This window comes from Pangasianodon hypophthalmus, chromosome 21 (assembly GCF_027358585.1).
Source record: "Pangasianodon hypophthalmus isolate fPanHyp1 chromosome 21, fPanHyp1.pri, whole genome shotgun sequence".
Taxonomy (NCBI): domain Eukaryota; kingdom Metazoa; phylum Chordata; class Actinopteri; order Siluriformes; family Pangasiidae; genus Pangasianodon; species Pangasianodon hypophthalmus.
This window is the reverse complement of record NC_069730.1, coordinates 14920444-14940940: the sequence shown is the minus strand read 5'-3', so window position 1 is coordinate 14940940 and position 20497 is coordinate 14920444. Positions and strand designations below refer to the sequence as shown.

At 37.8% G+C, this 20497-nt stretch overlaps 1 protein-coding gene across 4 annotated transcripts; it reads left to right on the top strand.

Moving 5' to 3' along the window:
* The first annotated feature begins 2040 nt into the window (after positions 1-2040).
* Positions 2041-19187, top strand: LOC113533171 (interleukin-31 receptor subunit alpha). 4 transcript variants are annotated; one of them, XM_026925099.3, is made up of 15 exons: positions 2041-2468; positions 2572-2684; positions 3637-3751; positions 4879-5048; positions 5395-5546; positions 7724-7889; positions 7973-8055; positions 10479-10701; positions 12258-12446; positions 12563-12664; positions 14357-14500; positions 14951-15079; positions 15192-15279; positions 15536-15617; positions 16243-19186. In XM_026925099.3, the coding sequence occupies exons 2-15, from the start codon at positions 2612-2614 to the stop codon at positions 17245-17247; spliced, it is 2721 nt and encodes a 906-aa protein (XP_026780900.3). In that variant the 5' UTR covers positions 2041-2468; positions 2572-2611; the 3' UTR covers positions 17248-19186. The 4 variants fall into 4 exon arrangements, with proteins under 4 accessions (XP_026780900.3, XP_026780899.3, XP_034170468.2 ...); XM_026925098.3 differs by having other exon boundaries at positions 2567-2684; XM_034314577.2 differs by having other exon boundaries at positions 2041-2684; positions 12566-12664; positions 16243-19187.
* The last annotated feature ends 1310 nt before the right edge of the window (positions 19188-20497 follow it).

The window sequence follows — 20497 nt, the reverse complement described above, 5'->3', positions numbered from 1 at the left end:
AAAAATTGTTCTACTCTTATCAAATTCTCCTACCATAGCACACATTTAGTCTTCAGAAAATATTACAGCAAATATTTTGTGCTATTTTGTTGTGACGAGCAGGATGGAGGGGCCAGGCTGTGAGGATGCATGCCTGGTACTGAGTTGGCTAATCAGTGGGAGAGAGGGATAAAGGAGCGGCTGGAGACGCCGAGGGGGAAAGAGAGAAACACGCGTGTCATCCCTCTCTCCCACTCAGTGTCTCCAGGCACTCCTTTATCCCTCTCTCCCACTGATTAGCCAACTCAGTGCCAGGAGTGCGTCCTCACAGCCTGGCCCCTCCCTCCTGCTCGTCACATTTGTTTACTTCATTTCTGTGATTTTATCAGAAAATGCTTCCAGTATTAAAATGCACTATATGGCCAAATGTTTGTGGACACCTGACCATCACATCCATGTGTGCTTTTTGAACAACCAACTCCAGACAGAGAGGACCTGCTGCACTCCTGTAGAGGATTGAAGATATACTTTATGTAGTCGGGTGTATTAGAAGAGGCAATCAGTTATCATGATAAATAGAAATGAATCATTTTAACACATAGACACAGTAGGTATAATAACATTAATGCAGGGACGCTTACTGTATTTGTCATTGAACATTTGTAGTGCCCTGCCGAATTGCTTAAATAGATTTTAATGCAAAGTAGGTTCATGTTAGAGTAAGGTAGGTTTGTGGAACAATTTAATCACTGGTCAATAATATCACAAACTTTGTCCAGTTTAAGAAAAAATAGAAATGAACTAGTTGGGAGCCAAAAGAGTTGGCTCTTATTGGTGAGCTGAACCAAATGAATAGACTCGCTGAAAAGAGCCCAAATTCCCATCACTAGCAACCGAAAGAAGCCAAGTTGCCAGGACAGAGTTATTCAAATTGTCCAGGGCAATAACAAATATTTTTCCTAGAGGAAAAAACTTTTTAAAAATCCAGACTGTAAAACATTTACACTAAAATTTACAGCAATTTACTGGCAAAGTACAGTCCTTTAAATGTGTGTTTGCGTTATGTGTTGCGTTTTCCTTTTTTTTTTTTTTTTTTTTTTTTTTTTTACTGTAAAGCAATGCACTATTCTAATTGCTTAACCAGTTACAATCCTGTGAAATGATAATAATAAAAAAAATTATATTACTGTGAAATAAATACTGTAAATTGATGGCAATCTTCATTGTTATTATGAATTCTGCTTACAATCTTCTGTTATTATGACAATATGAAACTATGATTGCTTATAAAGAAGCATAGGGCAGTGTGCTGATGCATCGAGTAGCGTTGCTGTCTCACAGCTCCAGGGACCTGGGCTCAATCCTGAGCTTGGTTAGCATCTGTGCAGAGTTTTGAGGGTTCTCCACATGTTCGCCCCGGTTTCCTCTGGGTTCTCCAGTTTCTTCCTACTGTCCAAAAATGTGCCAGTTGCTAGATTGCTCCTAGTTGTGAGTGTGTGTGTGTGTGTGTGTGTGTATGTGTGTGCCTGGTGACCTGTAAGGGACTGCTGTGTCCATTGTGGTACCTGGATAGACTGCAGATCCCCTGTGACCCTGCCCATAAAGTGGCTACTGATGATAAATGACTAAAGAAGCAGAATTAAAACAAACTTTTCTTAAATAGTAATTTCACCAAAGCCCTAAAATGGTGTAGCATACAGTATGTCCTAGGTATTAGAAAGAACAGACCAATTTGCTCATGACTGATACATATTTAGTAACATATTTGTTACTGAATATATATTATTTGAACATCGCATCACCAGTCATGCATGTTTTTAGATATATTTATAGTTGCACATGATATAATTGTATATACATATATATGTATAAAAGTAATCATAAACGGGTTAAAAACATGGAACTGGCAACCCTTTTCAGCAGCTTTTGGCACCCGCTAGTCAGTGACTGACCAATGACTGATCAGTATGCAAATATTCTCTCTCTCTCTCTCTCTCTCTCTCTCTCTCTCTCTGTGCCGAATGTAAATGTTATAAATAGGCACATGTTGCATAATCACTAAAGACGCAGTGCTCATAAACTTATGCACTCAGATTATTTCTAACATATTCTGTTCTGAGCATGTTTTCTGAAAACCCCCTCTTCTTCAGGTAATGTTTTGATTATGCAAATGAGACATAAGTAATTAATATGCAAATTATGAGTATATGACGTAAGGGATTTGTGACGAGTCTGTGAGCAGGCGTGAAAGTCTTCAGAGAAAGTAATCTGCTGGATGGGAAACAGAAGTGTGGGCAGACTGCCTGTGTTCTGAGTATCATGAGGATTTCAGCTGCACTTGCCCCCCAAGCTGCGGTCTGTGACTGGGAAGATTACACCGTTTAGGAGCAGTCTGTGTGACTCTTCAAGTTCAGACGTGACTCATGCTTACTGGAGACAAAGTTCTGCAAAAGTGACAAGAAACATCTTGGCACGACCAACTGCTATGTGTGGGTTTAAGTGTGGAACCCAACATTTTCTTTTGATCTTTCTTTTGACCTGTAACACCACACATCTTTGTTTTCAGCTTTTTTTTTCTGTTTGGCAGCACAGGAAGAAGAGAGACAGGAGAGAACACACACCCAGAGGTGGAATGGAGAGAAATAAGCACACCTGTGATACACTTTTTTCTTGGATATGCAGGATCTCCATGCTTTTGTTTACAGGTAAGAGGCTGCACAGCACAGATGAATAGTGTTGCACAAAGAAATGTTATACGATACCTATGTGCATGCTCAGAAAATATGTTCTTCTGGGGTTCTTGGAATGATTAACAATTCCAGCTTTATAATAAAGAGAAACCCCCTGTTGTTGGGGTCTGCTTACAACTTTTAATGGTCCTTCAGAAACAACCGAGAAAAGCTTGAAGGGTGCAAGAGCCACTTTCTAAGAATGTGAAAGTGATAGTCAAGATTGAGATTCAACACAGACTCAGATTCTTAAAATTGTGCAATTACAGTTAATTCCCCATGATGAAAAAAAAAAACAAATAACAAAACCAATTTGAGAACCTCTGTCCTAAAGAACCATGTGGATCTTTGGATGTTAACATTTTATGGAAAGATCTTTGTGGTAGAGAAAGTTTATTCAGGACCTTACAACAGTATTTCCCTTTCTAAGTAAAACTTCATAAAATATGTAACTGTTCAAAGAATGTTTGAGGAACTACTTTTTTAAGAGGCTTCTTGAAGAACTGTCTAGAACATGTCAACCTTAGGCCTGAGAAAACAAAGAAATCCCTGTATTTAGTCTATATATATTGATTATTAATATATCCATTATAAATATTCTGTGTACACAACGTCTAGATAAAAAGACAGTTTCAAAAACTTCTGCAAGCCCATTATACGTGTCCAAACCTTGGATTTATATGGAATGTTACTGACATGGTACTGTACATGTGTGTGAGATGTTTTACACCAAAATATTGCTTGAAGTTATAAAATATATAGACTTTAATGAGGGCCAAAACCTTATGGCGTAATATGTTAAAATCACAGATTTGTCAGATTCTGTCATATAATTCTAAGGTCTTGATGTATCATGGATGTATGTTGTCATTTGATTTGCCTTAAAATCCCAGTGTATGAATTTTCTTTGATTTTTATCCTTTTCCAGTCTCCTCTCCAGAGCCCAGAATTACAGGCTGTGAGCTCCTGGAGCATGCAAACATCACCTGTTATTGGACTGCACACAGTTCACAGAACATCAGTTACATGATGCGGGTTAATACGTAAGAGTCTATGTTCCCCTTATCCATGAAATGATTTCATTCTGACAATTTTTGAAGTGTGTGACATACTTTTATACATGTCCCTACAAAGCTACAAAGCCGGCTTCACAGTGTAGAGATCCGACCGGTTTGTTTTAAGGCCACTTTGTGCCAAACTTGCGTAAACTTTGTCCAGCTTAATTGTGACACGCATGATGTAAATGAACATTTTGGAATAAGCAGAAATCTGGTTCAGCAGCATTCTCAAGAGGAAAATGTCATCTCTTCATTCTCACCTCGAAGGAGTGTCTTTAACGTCTATTTTGTATTTGATAAGTACCTTGACTATTTGGTTCATCTCGAAATTAAATTGACCTTAACTGAGGTTACCTCTGAGAACAAGTCATGCTTGAAATCATGCGCGAAATGAACTCCATAAAATGATATTTTAATGCAGAACAGGATCAAATCTTGAAGATAAATTAATACTTATTTAATTAATACTTAATTATATTTTCAAATAATTGACATTGCAACCTGACATGAAGTGGAGTTACTGAGAACATCCCAAAGTTGATTATTTTCCATGCATGTGCTGCAGTGTTTTATTCCTCTTACACCATAGCCATTTTCCATTGCAATATTCTGTTCATTAAAAAAGAGCTGTCATGCTTTTTTATTCATTTATAGCTACGTTTAATGTTGCGCAATGTCTGTGAAACAAGACACTAACATTAAAACAGCAAGCAGTCATTCCCTCACCAGCCTTCCTCTTTTTTTTCTTTTGAAGTTAATAAAAAAGCAGCTAGTCATATTACCCCGAAACCTTAATGCCTCCGTCCTAAAGACTTTCGTAATGTCTCAGAAAACCTAAACTTTCAGCTTTACTAGAAAAACAAGAACGTATTAGAATGAGTGCATTAATATGAACCTATTGTTCCTGTTACAGCCGGATCTACTTTCCATGCCACGCTGTTATACAAAAACAATGCACATCTTCTGACCAATCAGAATCAAGAATTGAACAGAGCTGTGGTATAAAGAGAGAAAGATACTTACACTCATCTTCTGCACTGTAGAAATTAGTGAGTGTATAAATGACTGAAGAGCAGAGCTTATTAAGTAGCTCTGTTTTTTTTTTATTTCAGGTCCAATTGTGTGAATAATAAAATCTCTATGGACTCCTGTAATACCACGTACACCCAGTGCTCTGTGAAAATTGGATCGGTGTCTCATTGCTTCTGTGTGGACGTGCTGGTGTTCACTTCCTCCATATCCACCAGATTACCACCTTACTGCTTCAATGGGATTAATGAAGGTATTAGCCCTATTCTTATAAATATTGATTATTTCCTGAACTTTGATCTTATCTGTATGGCTTCTAGCATTGTGTAACTTACTACCTTTTGTCTATCCTTTTACACATCATCTTGTATTCTGCCCACTGCGTCTGACACTTCATTCATGTTCGCTTCCTCAGTGTCACACCCACCCACATGCATGCAAATTAATCTACACACCTTTTTTTTGGACTTTAAAGCTTAAGTTCCTTTACGTATGTCATGTCATTGTGCTTTCATCCCATGATGTTGCAAATTTTCCAATCTTATGCTAAAATCATTAACAAATGATACGTCGTCTCTTATCACTTTAATTTTGCACAGTTAAGATGTACACACCGCAAATCACAGCGCTTTCCACACTGCCAGAAAATGCCAGTTGTCTAAAGCTGGAGTGGAAAGAGCCACGATCTGAATATGTGCAATCCGAGAGGAACCATCGTGTCCTACAGATACAGTACCAGACTCCTCAACGGGTAAGAAAAGGCAATAGGCGCTTCTTCAATGGAAAAATAAATATGTATTTTAAAATTGTCAATATTTATGTATGGAAAGTTATGTGTATTCAGAGTTAAGAGTGCTTAATTTGAATTTCTGGGTGGCCTGTTCACCTGCAAATGGCTCACACCTTTAATGTTGCCAAGTTTTTCCCAAAACTCTCTTGGCAGGGTTTTTAAATGGCATCTTGACAATGTATTTAAACAAAAACACTTGGCTTTAAGCCAGAAAAAAAAAAGCTGAAGCCTGAAATACATACTGATAGATTAGATCACTTTTTTTTGTTGTCAACTGCAAATCAAGAGACAATAAAAATACAGTTTAGAATAAATTAAAATAAATATAGTCGCAAAATATATTGTGAATTGTAATAAACAGTCGCAGTCATGATTGTCACGTTAGTTTCACAGAAAAATCGGCCTTCAAATGAAGTATTGTCTCTGCTGTTATCTTCTGTGTAGACACAGAATTAAAAAAAATCATCTTCAGGCCTTCATAAATTACTGATTTCATAATTCATTTATTCATTTTCAGTAGCTGCTTTATCCTGGTCAGAGTCCGTAGCCTATCCAGGGAACACTGAGCAAAAAGCAGGAAAACACCCAGGATGGGACACCAGATTGCAGGGCACCATGCAGACATACAATCACACATTTATTCACGCCTAGGGGAATTTACCTACTGGCATGTTTTGGGAGGTGGGAGGAAACCTGTGAACCTGGAGGAAACTCACAGAGACATGGGGAGAACATACACAGACTCTCCACACACAGTAACGCAAGCTCAGGATCAACTCTGTGAGGCAGAAATGCATTCATAATGTCATAATTATATATTTAATTATATATTTCGTACTGCCCATGAATGGCCTTCTGTTTTTTGAGTTTATGTAAATTGCCAAAAACCTGTATGTCAGTGTGCAATATTGTGGTTGCAACAAATTGTCAGACAGCGACACTACACTGCACAGTCCAGAACAGTTCCTCAATCGTTTCGATGTTGCACAACAAAACTGACTTCAGCTCAAAGTCAGAATCAGCGCATAAACTTTCCAGCAGCACTTAAGTCTGTGGTTAATTCTACAGTCTGTATATGGATGTGCGCATTTTCAGTATTAGCTTTCTCACTATGTGCACTTAACTCTGAATACAACTCTTGAACATCATATAAAGAGCACAGTCTTCAGTCTCACCAACTGTGTTGTGTAACTGGCGCATGCTGAAATGTCACTTGGTTTGTGTGTTATGTCATGCTTATGGTCCTTCCAGCGTGGTGGAAATGCAAAACCCAATCTTGCCTGGGATATGTGCAGCGTTTTGAGCGAACAATCCAAGTACAAATAAGATTTTTAAGTCCAGGCAACTGAGTTGGGTTATATACTTATATATAGCCTTATCATCTTATCACTTATCTCAGATGTTGCTGTTAGTGGATGTGTTCGCATAGGAGGGGACACTTCCGGTGGCTTGTGGTTTGATAGCAAATGTTTTTTGACAGTGGAACTTACTAACAAAAAAAAACAGCTGAATTCAGTCACAGATGGAAACTAAAGAACATGAGAATAACTCCGTTCTTGTGAAAGTGGTGGCTCAATGGTTAAGGCTGTGAGTTAGTGAGAAGGGTGGGTGTTCAAGCCCCAGCACAGCCACGCTGCCCTGTTGGGTCCTTGAGCAAGGCCCTTTACAGTCATCTCTGTGCTCCAGGGGGTCTGTATTGTGACTGTCCCTGTGCTCTGACCCCAACTTCCTAACAAGCTGGGATATGCAAAGAAAACAATTTCACTTCCTTGTAATGTAGAGTATATGTGGCAAACAAAGGCTTTTCCTCAATGTCCTACAGTTTGTAGTGATTTAATTTTGTGCTGAGTCACAGTATTGAATATATATATTCATTATCCAAGCTGTAGATAATTTGGTTATCTAAGTTAGAGAGAAGTTAAAACATCTCTGTGCACCTGTCCAGTCCATAAGTCACTAACCAATAAAATGAGCACATAATTAATCTTGCTTGTTAAATTCATATAGTTGAAATTCCCAGTGTTGTGTCCTCATCTTATTAATGCCTCCCACCTATGTCAAAAAAAAAAAAAAAAAAAAAAAAAAAAAAAATCAACCCATGTGCTTTCAAGGTTCCTAACCTTTCCTGTCCATTTCAGGCCCACTATCCTGAAGTGAACGCTGTTCTTCATGACTGGCAGATGAACCTGTGTGGCTTATATCCAGGAACGAAGCACTTGGTCAGGGTTCGCGCTCAGGACTTGAGAGCGGCGAATCACTGGAGTTCCTGGAGTGGCTTTGCAGAGGCCACCACAGCGGAGGCTGGTGAGGAGCAGATAGAGTGTGTGAGTGTGTTTATAAAATAGTGAGAGATAGTGATAATCTGTGTGTTTTTTTCTATCTCTCAGCCCCAGTGGCCGCCCCAGAGCTATGGAGACACATCCAGCCAGTAGACAGGAGCGGACAGAGGCTTATCACCTTGCTCTGGAAGGTAAATCAGGTTAATAGGAATGGATAGGAATGGCAGCATATATGAAGTTATGACTCTTTAGGTATTTCTTTTTTTTTATTAAACTGACACATAAATCTGAAAGTGTTAATATGTCAAATGGGTTTAAAATCTTTAAACTCATGTGAGCAGACAATTTCCTTAAATGTCATCGAAAAAGCATGGCAAGCTTTTTTTTTAAAGTGTTATTTTTGACTTCCTGAGTGTGTTATAGTTTGGAAACTTGTAAACCACTTCCGTCACTCAAAACCACTTTGGCATATTATAGCTTGATGAAGCAAATGTGCTGTGAAATCATTAGTTGTGCTTTTGTATTTTGAAATAGATGAAGCACTTCGACTAAATCTATAAAATAAAAATAGTAAAATAGCACAAATGATGCAGGATCACTGACACCGCATGCCTTAAAAACACCACATTGTGTAACATGGCACTTAAAGATAGCCACAGAGTTGAGAAGTGCTTATCCTTCCATCTTTTCTTTGCTATTTAATATAACTATCCCCTCTTGTTACCCAATATAATGAGCACTGTAAATAAGATTGCTGATTATTTCATATAGGCATAATTATGTGTGCGGTTGATTCATCTCTTTAGTGCCTCCCATGAATAATAACACCTCAGTTCTCATGTAATAAATGTTTAATGAGGCTGGGTGCAGAGTTGTATTTTGTTCATCTATGTTGATAATTGGCATTATTATTGCTCAGTCAGTTTCTGAAGGAAACATTAATATGCGGTGAGACATCAGGAAGCAGGCCCCACGATGCATAGCGGTTTACGTGGGCTGCAGAAATCAGAGATGTTTTTATTTCCTGTTTTCTGCACTATAGGCATTTCTGCAGCTGAAAAAGCCAGCAGATAAGTTGTGAACTTGTAGTAATGTAAACTGGACAAAGATTAACAGGGACTAATTTCAAGATTTGACTATTGTTCTATATCAGTAGGGATCGTGGATAGATATGATAAGGGTATAGTATGAAATAATAATCACTCATACACTCATACACACTGATACACTCACTTTTTTTTATTTATCAGTGCATTTATTCTTTTTACTCATTTTCACACTATGGTATTATTGCATAATACAAGACCACATCCCTTCCCCTATTTTTTAGTTTCTTTTCTCTTTTTGATGCATACAACCTTATTCATAGTGTGTATTGGGGGGAAAAAAAACACTTTTAAAACACATTTAGTAAAAGAATAATTCTATCATTAGAATTAAAATCAGATTGATTCTTTGGCCAAGTAAGATCTGCTTTTGACTTTGATAGAGAATTTAATTTTGATAAAGACAATATAATAATAATAATAATAATAATAATAAAAAAAAGAATAAAATTTAAATTTTAAATTATACTAAATAAATACATATTGCATGTTTTTAAAGAAAAGAACACACACAGCAGACTGTGCTGTTATACAAAAAACAATTTGTCATGCGCTGCTGATACCACAGTTATTTGCCAACAGTTAATATTTTTTTTATGAATGTATGACGGATCATCCTTTTTAACTGTTTATACGGTAGTTACATTTAACGTTGTGGAACGCCTGAGAAATAAGTTAGTTCCTGTTATCATTTCATAGCAGTTATAAACAGCCACTCATTCACCATCATCTCTGTTTCATTTCCTTTTTGAACCTAATAAGTCAAAGAAGCAGCTTGTCATGTTACTGGGAAACCCAGTCCTCATATCAGGAAACTTACTGACAGCTACAAAGTGATGACACTGGAGACTCCTTCCATTAATGTTAAATAAGCATCTCCTTACAGAAAACTTCACCAGACTTCACATATCGTCAAGTATACGTTTTTCTTTGTTAAATAACAACACGCTTTTTTAATCCATTTATTATTATTAGCCTTAGATTATGTGGAGTGCCCTAAATACAAGTCTCTGTGAATAAGCTGTTACGATGGGAATGATAATGTATTAGAAAGTGTGCATTAACATGAATAGAATAGAATTTTATACAGTATTCACCAAATTTTGGATCAGATCATTGTACTTGATTGTACTGGGTAATCTCTCTCTTTACCAAATTAAAGGATTTAAAAAGGGATTCTGCAGTGAAAAGCCTTTTAGTGTATATCTGTAGTCCTAAAACCATGAAAACTGAATTTTTTAGACACAGGTCCTGTCTGATCCTGGATATAATCATGCACTGGGGTGATTTTATACTGACTAGGTCTTTTAAAAAGACAGGCATTATGGTGTATATACACATTCAGTACATGTGCACAGTCCTGTTTCAGTGTGGCTGAAACTGCCCACAAATGAGTCGTTTTAGTTTCAGTGGCTTGGCAATGTTTGTAAAAATGAGAGCTGTCTAACAAACCAGAGTGGTTTTCAGTAAAGTTTACCATGTGCAGCTCACTTCTGTTCTCTACTCAGCCTCTCCAGTGGCCACACACTAATGGTGTTATCCTGCACTATGCCGCATCGTGCTGGAGTGAGCTGGACTCGTCCTACTGGGACTGCGGACATCTGGATTCTCACAGCACCCCTTGCGTCCTTTCTGTCTCTACTCATGCCTACAACTGCAAGCTGACTGCGTCTAACTCAGCTGGGACATCACCATCCGCTCACATATACATACCTGGAGACAAGGACGCAGGTGATTAATAGCCATGGTCTCAATCTCATTAGAGTCAGTTCACACTAAAGGTTATTTTATATTGGTATTATCATTATACTGTGATAAGAAACTCTGAGAGTTTTGACATAAATGTTCTGCTATCTAAATATGGATAAAGAAATCAGCTTCCTGTTGGTGGAAATTGGTATTAAAAGCAGGGTATTTGCAGGTCCTTAAAAAGTCTTAATATCTCTGAAATTACTTTTTACAAATTTAAGGCCTTAAATTTTGCATGGTCTTAAATTTTATGCTTCAGACAGGTGTCTTTTAATTAACTTTCTTTTGTGTCACTTATGTGAAAAAACAAACAAACAAACAAAAAACACCTGCACAAACACGCCACGTTGCACAAATATTATTCTGGCACAGAGACGTGCAGAGCTCACTTTAGTGTGCACAAGCACGGTCAACATGTGTAAATGGAAATTTGACCCAGAGTGACTGGAGAAGAGCGAATACGTATGCTGGCTAAGACTAACAAACGACTCTGAAGCTCACTGTATACTGTGCCATAAAACATTTAAACTCTGTACAATGGGTATCAATGCAGTTGAATCGCAGAGCAGAGGAAGAAGCACTATGATTTAGAGGCTATGCTAAATCTAGTCTGTTTTCAATTGCCGGCTTTTACTCGCCAGTTTACACTGATAGGCCTACTTTGCCTTCTGCCAGTGCCCCGAGAGAACATTCACAGCCGTCATCATCAGCAGCAGCAAAGCGTTCTATTTGTGATTGCATGCCAACACTAAGAGCAGAAGTAATTTGGTTTTTAAGAACGGTGACAAACTATTTCTCATACAGATCCAAAATTGGAACTGATGATGTATATTAAGCAATGTTCCCAGATTCTGAGTTAGTGCAGATGTTTCCATGAAGAAGGGATAAGACATTATGTAATAATAACATTTTTGGGGTAAAATGAAGATTATTACTGTTGTTTAAGTTGACTTGTGATTGGCAGTGGACCTAGGGGGTATTTTCTGATGTGCATTCATTCTTATTCATTGGAGTGTGTTCAACAGAAAAAAATAAATAATAATCATAATAATAATTATTATTATTAACATTGGTGTTGTTGAGAAATGATTCTATTCATCCAAACTTCTATTATGTTTTATATGTATTCATCCAAGCTTTTATGTCTTTTATGTCTATTCATCAATAGCATCAATCAAGCTTTATATTGAATTTCCGATGTATTCAATTCAGAGTAACTTTCGAAACTTTTAATGCATCATTTAATAGGCCAACACAAACATGTAATTTCATGCCTTCAACTTATATAAGGTTTGGGCTCAGTGCTTGACATTTGTTTTTCTTGCCAGCATGAACATTTGGCCCACAATGAGCAGGTTAGATAGCTATACGCTGGAGAACTTCTGTAATTACGAAAGCATTTTATTGAACGGTTTTTACCTTGGGGATATTGCTAGGTAGTGACTCATGAAACTTGTGACACAGAACTGAATCATTGAACCACTGAATGAGTTACCTAGCCTAGTTTTTAAAAAGCATGATAAATATCTTCAAAACAGAGCTCCGACCCCCTGAAAGCATTACTGTGAATGCTCTGGATGACTTCCGGCTGAAGGTGGAATGGACAGCGACAGTGAACCAATCAGAGGCCAGCTTTGTGATCGAGTGGTTTCCAATACCAGACACCACAGTGGTTGGTTTGAACTGGAAAATCTTGAATGGTTCTGAAAAAAGCTTTATCATTGCAGGTGTGAAATTCAGTATATAGATTAGATTCTGAATACTTTTATATATATTTTGATTTTATGTGAAGTTGAAAAACCATGATTCTGGGTCGCTATTTGTATGTATATGTGTGTTTTAGAAGGAGTGCATCCTGAGATCCCATACAACGTTTCTGTTCGGGTCCTTCATAATAACACAGCTGGAGCTGCAAGATTTGCCATTACGTTTTCCAGACAAGGAGGTTTGTATTAGACTTGCACAAAACAGGATATTTGAGTTTAAGCAAGAGAACAGTATGTGTTTGCGGGTGAAAAGTGAAAAATGTGTGAAATAATTTTCTGATTTGTGACTCATCCTGCTTTATCTGGAAGTCTATAAATCATTACTGTGACATTTAGGAGGCATCAAAAATCCATGTTTTTACTGAGTATATAATCTGTCATTTTCTAAAGCAATTTCTGATTACTTAGCTTTAAATATATTGCTACATTGCAGTGTTTCATCATGCCTATGACTCCACAGGCCATGTGCTTGTGTGGTAATGATCATGATCAAGAGAGAAGTAATACTAATACTTTAACTTCCCATCAGTGCTTGTAGTGGGCAGGGATTAACTTCTATGTTTTGCTCTTTTGATTACCGTAATTTTGACCTACACCCAGCCACAAAATCAAATGGACTTTCTAGCTAATAATAGCTATATTTTGTTGTCTACACTCCCAACTAAGTGGTAGTTCACAGCATATAGCAAGCCTTAGGCCTTTTATACTTTTGTGTCCGCATATTGTCTGCGTGAGGGCATCGCATAGGACTCTGCCTTGTGCTTGCACATAATGTGAACATGTCCTCTAGGGGACAGAAATGAAACTAAATGAAAGTCACACCGCAGAATGAATGGCTAGAAGTAAAGCAAAAATGCTGGGGATCACTACCCAGGTATCATCAGCCATTGGGTTGGGCCTGCGTTGTGTGCCAACAGTGGCCCACTCTAATTTTGTCCACTGTGCCACCATTGGCCCAACAGTGAACAGGGTCAACAGACTTTCAGCCTCCTTTAAATTCAACAGTCTGCCACCATTGGCCCAACAGTGAACAGGGTCAACAGACTTTCAGTCACCTTTAAATTCTCCTTGCCAATATTGGCCTAACATTGCCAGGGTTGTTAATGAAAATGTCAATGATAACCCGAAGATGGCACAATGTTGTATAGGGACCGGCAACATAACCACCCAAATAGATGTTGGGTCAGTGTCGGTTCGCTACCCGAATATTTACCTCTGGGTTCTAAATCACACATAGGATCCTGTTTGGTATTAAAGTTGACTAGATTGGGATTTTTTCAGATGTTCTCCACAGAAAAAGTCCAGTGAGGATACTTTGGAAATATATATATATACATAAGTAGGTGTATAAACCAGCCTTTAATGCAGCACGTGGATTGAAAGGCTTGTTAAAATGTAACTACTGAGTGTGACTCTATGTTCATAAGGGTAAGGGACATAGCGACAGGTGACCATTCATGTTCTATGTACTTGCGTGACAGAGCTGCTATTTCAGTGACACCTGTAAGAGACATTTTAATTGAAATTTTCCTAATTCTAAGCAAATTAGGTATTATGATGCAGTAAAGTGACAAATCCAAATGATTGTTTTAATCCTATGGGACTTGTGGTCCGATGTTTATTTAGTTCCCCACTCAGAACGTTAGTTTTCCAAATTTTTGTAGTGATTGAATAATCAGTGTCTTTTTTTATTAAGCATGTTTCTGACAGAAACATGAATTTCAAAATTAATGGTTTGCTCAAACCAAAGACACATACCCTACACTAACATGCCAAAAAGAAGTGTAACAGCACTTATTTCTTCCACTTCAAACACTGTTTTCTACTGATTGCTCAACTGTCAGATGTAAATTGCTCTGTGTGTTTCTCAGTGCCCTCTGTTGGCCCAAAGCTGGAAGTTCTACAGACAACACGCAATGATGTGACACTGAAGTGGCAGCCTGTTCCTCTGGAGAAACTGCGTGGATTCATCCAAAACTACACTGTCTTTTATAAATACAAAGACAAAATGAAGTGTGAGTATTCTTTGTATTTCTGTGAGATTCAGAGCAGAGGCCAAATTCCAGTTCAATTTATTTTGTCTGTTAAAATCTTGTCCAACTCATTTGAACATTTTGGTGTCTTGACTCTGTATTGACAATTAGTAGGCTACAACTGGTAGAAATATGTGTATGTCATATGTTTACACAGCTCGTAGCTGTATGTATATCTAAACATATGTGTAGATGTGTATGTCATATGTTTACACAGCACGTAGCTATATGTAGATTTGACACTTTTAGATATTAATTAACTAAACATTTTGTTTTAAAACAGAATTTATAAAGACCGTCACTTGTTTTTAGATCCCTGGTAGTGGATTTGAGTAGAAAATCGACTGTAAATCTTAATATTAAATCCGTTTAAATGAATATATGTGAGTATAAATGTGTGTGTAACATCAGTCCTCCAACACTGTTGTGCAGCCCGAGTGCTAAGTGGCAACGCTGAGCAGTTTTCTCTAAAGGGACTGTCTCCGGGACAGTACGCTTTGTGTGTGAAGGCCCACACACTGGCAGGGGGCGCTGAGAGCCTGTGGGTCACTGTGACTGTAGGCAAGTTGTGATTTCAATCAAAAATACTGTATGTCTCAGTGTTGAAATGTCCATCATCTTTGCACAGCTTCATTGTGAAATTATGTGAATGTATGTGTGTGTATTTTTATAGAGAGTGTTCACATACCAGTGATGGCCATAGTGCTGTGTACCGTAGGGAGTTTGTTGATTTCAGTCTTTTTGCTCAGCCAGGCTGACAGGTAAATCACTTCAGAGTGCTTGTTGAATAGGTAAATGTAAATGCTTATTAAGCACAAGCATTTTATGACAGTTGTCTTTTTGGTTCTACATTTAGGTTGATGCAGATTTTTTTAAGTCTAGAATTTGCTTTACTTTCCTGTTTGAATCCCAACCCAAAAGAAGAAAAATGTATAGAAACAGGATAAAAAAGGAAATGTGCTGTATGCCACTTTCACGTTATAAAGAATGTACTCGTGTTGTGTTGTTTTTCATCAGGATTCAGCAGTGTCTCTGTCCAGTCGTCCCTGACCCATCTAAGAGCAGCCTGTCCACCTGGCCTCCTGTCTCGCCACATCAGGTAACGACAGAAAGGTTTCGTAGGTTTTCTGATACTGAATACAATTTAGACAATAGTAACATGGTGATATTTCCTTATAATTCCTTACTGCACCAGACCATGGCCATAAGAAATAATGGAATCAGATGCTGAGAGCAACACAAATGACTTGTGAACACATATGATATATACTTTGAATACATATTGTTCCTCTAATGATTCAGTTGTCTGGACTGAGGGGGACACGGTGGCTTAGTGGTTAGCACTGTTACCTTTCATCTCCAGGGTTTGAGCTCAAATCCCGCCTCTGCCCCATGTAGACGTCTCCCTGTGCTTTGGGGGAGAGAATGGATTGTCTGGAATGATTTTTCCATCAACTCAATCTCAGTTGTATCACTTATGTGAAGCATTAGTCTGTTTGAGCCTCCTTAGTGTGTGGTTTTGCTCCAAAGCAGTTTCCGTATCAACATGCAGATATTACAATCTTACACAGTAATTGATAAGTCATTAGATTTATTACACAAGAACATGAATAGAAATGGCCAGTGATAATGATGAATGACAAATTAACACCAATGAAGTTAGGATCATGTTTTAGATGTTAATTCTCTCTCTCTCTCTCTCTCTCTCTCTCTCGATCCTGTAGCATAAGCTACCAATCATGGACTTCAAACCATCTCCCCCTCTCTTTGAGCCTATTTGTGTGGGAGGAGGAATAACAGGCCATTGTGGTCACCACCACCATGAGGACAGCAAGCTCCAGGTTTTCGGCCTGCATACAAGTAAACAAGTCTGTAAACAAGTCTTACGAGTGGCTGAGCAAACATTCAGTGAACCAAATGTTGAAGAACCCACTGAAGAGCTAACTATGGACTTTAGCTATCAGAATGGTGTCATGGAAACACCACAGGGCTGTCACAATGTATCTTCTAGTTTTCCAGAAGTTCCTGACCTTGGAATAGCTACGGTGGATTCAGATTTCTGTAAAAGCAACATTGTGCCAAGATTAGAGTCCAGTTATGAAAGATTAGAGCCCTGTTCTGAAACCCATGGATTTTCTGACTATCCACCACTCTCCAAGTCCTGTCTCAGAGGGGACACACTGGACCTGGATGATCTTTTCTATAGAAGGAGCATTGTGTCCAAATTAAAGACCTATTGCTACTCCCATGTATCTACCAGTTATCTCCCAGTTGCTGATTCCTATATTGACTTGAGAACAGTGGCAGAAAATTCGAATAATCTTATCCATAAAAGTAACCAAGAGACTTTTTCAAGACTGGAGTCCAGTTGCTACGGCCATGTTTCAGCTAGTTATCTTCCTGTCCCTGAGCCTTCGCTGACTTATGCTGATTTTGTTACAGTGAACACAGCTGACTTTCTCCATCAGAGTAGCCATATGCCAAAAAATGGTTACATTCACGTATCTACAAGTTATCTACCACTTCCCTTGACTCATTCCGAAGCAGACTTCACTAATAGTGTTCATGAAAATAATTCTATGCCTGGATTAAAGTCTTGCATCTACAACCATATACAGATTAGCTATCAAAAATCTTGTCCTGATTTCGAACTAGAGGAAGTATATAGGCCATTGAGTCCTGAAGAATGTCCACTTTCTTTACAGTTTTCCGTGAAGAAACAATACTAATGGAGTCACAGAGCTGCTCAAACCATGAATGTGAAATACAACATACAAACATACATGTGTCATGGATGACTAGGTGTTGCATGTTTTTTTAGTGACACTCCAAGAATGCATGCTTTTATTTTCTATGAGCAACTGATTAGTATTGAACAAGGTGTAGCAGTTACCATCCAGAAGGTTATAGCAGGGGCCATTTGTCACAATGCTGAGTGGCAAAAACACATAACGTATTATGCTACAGCCAGAAATCTCACCTCATTTTATTTTTTTAACACACAGTCAAAGTTGAGAGTCCAGTCAAACCAGGGAGCAGGATTTTTGGTGTTATTTCAAGGTGCATTTGGATGCTCATCAGAAGATCGCACAAACTGGATGGTGCTTTAGTAAATACAGTTCTACGTTAGGAAGGTTGTCGGAAGATATTCGGAAGATATGGACAAAGGAAGGAAGGATGTTTTTCTTTGCTATATAGAAACAGGTAGAAATGTTTGTACTTATTGCAATTATGCACAAACAAGGACTGAAACGCACCAGCTATAGATTTTTTTTTTTTCATTTATACCTTTGTCTACCTCATTTTATAACATGCTCAAATGTAATTTTTTTATATGTATATCAGACAGCTGTTCAGAAACAACTGTACATGCTGGCAAGTTTACTAATTTTCACTGCCAGAAGAATGTGAAACGTTACGTTATATGTGATATCTTGTAAACTCATTCTCACACATTTTTAAAAAAAATTTACATTTTTTTTATTAATGAAAGAATGGTATACTTTTTATTCATTTATAGTAACATTTAATGTTGTGTCGACAAAATAAGTTGCTTCATGTTATCAATTATAAAGTCGTTCCCTCATCAGGATTTCTCTCTCTCTCTCTCTCTCTCTCTCTCTCTCGCTTTCATAAAATGCAGCTTGTTATATAACTGAGAAACTGCAAAGCGCAATGTCCCCTGTTCGAAAGACTTTCCTTGTGGCAGAAAACTAAAGCTGAATAGCTGAAGTTCGAAGTGCTGACACTGACTAAAGTCTGATCGTTAAACATCTTACAGAAAGCTTCACCAGAGTAATGATTATGTTTTTCATTGTTATCCTTTTAAATTAAGTAAGTGTCTGCCTTACAAATCCTGGTGAAGTAGCTGTTACTATAAAAACAATAATGTATTAGAACAAGGGCATTAATATAAACCTGTGATTTGCCTTGGAGATGTCTCTACTGTCCAAGCTGCTGTTATAGAAAATTAATCAACACATTCTGACCAATCAGAATTGAGAGTGCCATGATTTAATACTTTTTTGATTGGTTGTCTGCAATGTGAGTCAAATAGCCTTCTGGACACATTTAGTAGTGAGAAGTACAAGACTCTATGAGACTACTCCAAGGTCGATGTGTGTAAAAATTAATGTGTACATACTGTACAGTGTCTCTTGTGCTATTGTGTGTTGTGTGTTGCACAAATGTACATATCAAAACCAACAAAAGTGCACTGCCTTTATTTATTTATGATGATAAAATTATGATCTCTGGAACTGGTCCTTTTTTTGAAGTAAAGAATGTGGAAGTGTCTGCTCTGTGTTAGCTATCTCGAAGCACTGGACTTGTTCACGCTTGTTGCTACATGCCTGTGTATGCATTCAGGCCATTTTGTTTTGTGTCTATATTTTTATGACTTCTCTTTAGTGACAAAGAGCACATCATGATGATCACCGTGACATCATCACGTGAGGACGAGTTCAATTGCTGAATGATGAACTTTCTCCTGAAGAGAACTTCACCAGGTGTGACTTGGTCCAATGTGAAGGAATTATGTCTATGACCTTGACAGTTAGAACTCTGAAGCCTGCTTAAAAAAAAATAAAAAATAAAAAAAACTCTGTAGTAACTGCTCTTCAGAATGCACTTAAAATACTAAAACCAGTAATTTATCTGTTGCACAATCACTACCATTTAAATAAAAAGCATCAAGTATTACACATGACTTACATGGACTAAGCAAAGTTAACTTAAGATTAACTTAAGCCATTTAAATAAACGTTCATCCAGACAGAACCTAGCAGGTTATTATTATTTTTTTAATGTAGGTTAATTTACAAATGCAGAACTATGTGTAATTGTATAAACATTTGTTACAATACGACTTTGTATGATGTGTTTGCTAAGTGTCCGTCAGCTGCTACCTTCAGTAATGACAATTCAGGAGAGCCATTTGAGGCTTGTCAGCATTTCATTGTGGTATGACCCTATAAATGCCTGCCAGGGATGTTTACCCTTCAAAATCTCCTTCAGTTAATTTGCTTGGCCTGAACTCCAGGTATCATTTGTATTTGACTGAAGATCTGTTCAAGTGTGTTTGGATGGTTCTTCACTCACTGACTCACTTAGTCACTCATTCCCTTTCAGTAACCTGCTTTATCCTGGTCAGGGTCACGGTGGATCCAGAGCCTAGCCTGGGAATACTGGACGTGAGGTAGGAATACACTCTGACTGGGATGCCAGTCCATCACAGAGCACCATGCACGCACATTCACACCTAGCTGCAATTTAGCACACCCAATCCACTTGCCGGTATGTTTTTGGGAGGAAACTGGAGAACCCAGAGGAAACCCACATGCATATGGGAAGAACATGCAAGGAAATGCTATCGGCTGAGCTGCCTGGATGGTTCCTTTCAGTTCATAAACTGTACACTGGTTTGTAGGCAGTGGTAAGCTGCTGGCATCAACTTGGATGTCCATGAATTCTTTGTCTTTAAGAGGACAAGGGGTGTACTGTGGGTTTTGTGATGTTTGTTGTGATCAGGTTGGTGTGCTTGTCTAGGTCAGCTCTACATCCTTAGAATAAAGGGTTCTCTGGATAGGGTTCTATCTTTCTAAAGATATTCCACTTGGAAGAAAAAAGAAAATAAAAGAAAGAAAATCCCCTGTTGTAAAGGATGTACAAAGGAAGGGTCACTGAACATGCGCAACCCCAAATTCCAAGATGGAAGACTTAGATGTCAAATATACTGCAACACAACTGTACATTAAATAATAAACTCATATTAATTAGGATTTTATCTTTGCTAGCAGGTCATAGAAGTTTATAGTCAATGTAAATAATATGTTTTATAGAATATAAGAAACTGAATTCAGAAAATTGTATTTCTTTTCTTTTTTGTGCTGCAATCTTGTTTAAACTCCACAGACTTGAAACACCTTGCTTTAGCAACTGGTATTTCATATCATACTGAAAAAAGAAGAATAACAAAAC